General features: G+C 57.1%; 1 protein-coding gene across 3 annotated transcripts in view; it reads left to right on the forward strand.

Annotated features, from left to right (window-relative positions):
• Positions 1-239: 239 nt before the first annotated feature.
• The window catches only part of DENND5A (DENN domain containing 5A), a 129,038-nt gene continuing 126,770 nt past the window's right edge, over positions 240-2,507 (forward strand). The window contains exon 1 of one of the 3 annotated variants that reach the window (XM_031933959.1): positions 240-697. In XM_031933959.1, coding sequence (XP_031789819.1) covers positions 586-697 — 112 coding nt within the window. In that variant the 5' untranslated portion in view covers positions 240-585. The remainder of the gene's footprint in view (positions 698-2,507) is intronic. The other 2 variants (XM_023189815.3, XM_023189814.3) reach the window with 2 other exon arrangements.

Consider the following 2,507-nt stretch of genomic DNA (forward strand, 5'->3'; position numbering starts at 1 on the left):
GTGGTTGGGGGCAGAGCATGGGCCAAGTGCCCGGTTCTGCAGGCTTCGCCCACTCTTCTCGCACCTCCTGAGCCCTCCCTAAAGGAGTCTCAATCCCGGGGCGGCTGGCAGTTGCGGGCGACCAAGCAGTCGCCGGCTGCGCTGCGGCGACCGTCCGGGAAGCTGTGGCCAGCCGCCTGCGAAGAGCATCACGTCATCCTTTCCGCCAGGAGTCCACCCCCCCCCGGAGGGCGCCTGCGCAGGCGCGGCGGGAGGAGGGTCGAGGTGGGGGCTGTCCCCGCGCATTCCGCCCTTCTCCAGGCTCGCTCGGGCCGCGGCGCTCTTGGCTAGCTGCAGCGGCGGCGGCGCGGAGGGGAAGGCGTCCAGGATGCGGCGCGGGGCGGCCCGGTGCCCCCCCGCCCAGTCACGGCAGCCGCGGCGGCCGAGGGGACCGGGCCAGGGCTGGGGGCGGCGGCCCGAGCCGCGGTAGCGGCGGCGGCGGCGGCTGCGGGAGGGGCGGCCTGAGGGCGGGCGGGCGGGCGGGCGCCCGGGTTGCGGGGGCTCCGTGCAGCTCCGCACTGCCCGGCCCGTCTCGGCCCCGGCGCCATGAGCGGCGGCGGCGGCGGCGGAGGGGGCTCGGCGCCCAGTCGCTTCGCCGACTACTTTGTCATCTGCGGACTGGACACCGAGACCGGGCTGGAGCCGGACGAGCTGTCGGGTGAGTGCGCGCAGAGCCCGGGGCCGCTTTCCCGCGCCCGCTGTGGTCGGGGACCCAGGAAGAAACCTCCCTTTAGCCCCGCTTTGTCCCGGGAGCCGGGCGAGTGTCGGCCGGGAGGACCAGGGCGGGCGCGGGCGAAGGGGGCGTTGGGCTGGAGGGGGTAAACGGATGAGGGACCCTGAGCCATAAGGGGTCCAGACCTACGGCCCGCTGCGTCGTGGCCACGTCTTCGGCGACCAGAAAGAGGGAGGGTTGTGTGTTCTCAGTTTGGTGTAGGTTGAGTGACTTCGTGTAAAATAAAGGAAAGCTTGTCCTCCAGCACCCATTAGAGAGGGAAGGCGTCCCACGTCCTAGTGAAAGTAAGTTCCACCCAGACTTTAAAAAAAGGAAAACAAAAACTTGGTGAGTTGATCTGGCCACTTCCCAAGAAGCCTGTGATACCAGTTCCTCAAAACCGTTATAACCTAGCCCTCAGCTGGGCCCCCTGAGTTTTCCTACAGATTACAGCTCTGCACGTCTGGATGGGACATGAAGTAATAAAGTGAACTTGGGCGGCACCAAGAAGAGTGGGAACTCCCTTAGTCCTGGAAAGGGCTTGTATCCCGGGGCCATGCCTTTTTTGAAAAGTAATTTATGTCCTTTATGAGGCCAAAGGCGTTTGTGAATAAAAGGGTAGCAGCATTCTAGTTGGAGAGGCTTGGTGTGTTGTGATGCGTCTCAAGTCATCTTTCAAAGGGAAAGTGATGAGGGGAGTCAAAGATGGGGCCCTGACTAGATTTGGCACTCATTGCAGAAGGCGTGAAAATTACAGTCCCCGTGACTTTTCCACTGCATTGTCATTGGAATCTTTGAATTGCAACAGTTTTGAAAATAAGTTTTTGTCTGGAGTTTACAGTTAGTGGGTTTCAAGTGGGTGGAGGTTTGTCGAGTTGTACTTTAAGGTTATGTGATCCTGATGAGGGAAACCCCTTTTCACTTTTCTATCTCTAAGGTTTCTCTCTCGAAAGTGATTATCCTGTTGACTAATCTTGCTTTGCTTCAACGATGACAAGACAGTTTTGTTTTTGGTCACCAGAAAAAGTCCAGTGTTTCTTATGAAAAAAAATTAGGCGGGGCGCAGTGGCTCACCACCCGGCGACTGACTGGTAATCCCAGCACTTTGGGAGGCCGAGGGGGGCGAATCACCTGAGGTCAGGAGTTCGAGACCAATTTGACCAACATGGTGAAACTCGTGTCTCTACTAAAAATACAAAAATTAGCTGGGCGTCGTGGCGTGTGCCTGTAATCCCAGCTACTCGGGAGGCTGAGGTAGGAGGATCGCTTTAACCCAGGAGGCGGAGGTTGCAGTGAGCTGAGATTGCGCCACTACACTCCAGTCTGGGTGATTGCGCCACTGTACTCCAGTCTGGGTGATAGAACGAGACTGTCTGGGAAAAAAGAAAAAAAAAGAAAAAAGCGTGATAAATGCATGCTTTAACAAGGTTAGAAAAAAATAAGCTATTTCCTCAATAGCAGGTAGAGAAAATATGAAACAGTAATATAATTAATATTAGGCTTTTTGTTGGGGTAGTTTTATTGTTTCTAATTTACTTTAAAAAAATTTTTGGCCGGGCGCGGTGGCTCAAGCCTGTAATCCCAGCACTTTGGGAGGCCGAGACGGGCGGATCACGAGGTCAGGAGATCGAGACCATCCTGGCTAATACAGTGAAACCCCGTCTCTACTAAAAAATACAAAAAACTAGCCGGGCGACGAGGTGGGCGCCTGTAGTCCCAGCTACCCGGGAGGCTGAGACAGGAGAATGGCGTGAAC

The sequence above is a fragment of the Piliocolobus tephrosceles genome, chromosome 13 (genome assembly GCF_002776525.5).
Source record: "Piliocolobus tephrosceles isolate RC106 chromosome 13, ASM277652v3, whole genome shotgun sequence".
NCBI lineage: Eukaryota > Metazoa > Chordata > Mammalia > Primates > Cercopithecidae > Piliocolobus > Piliocolobus tephrosceles.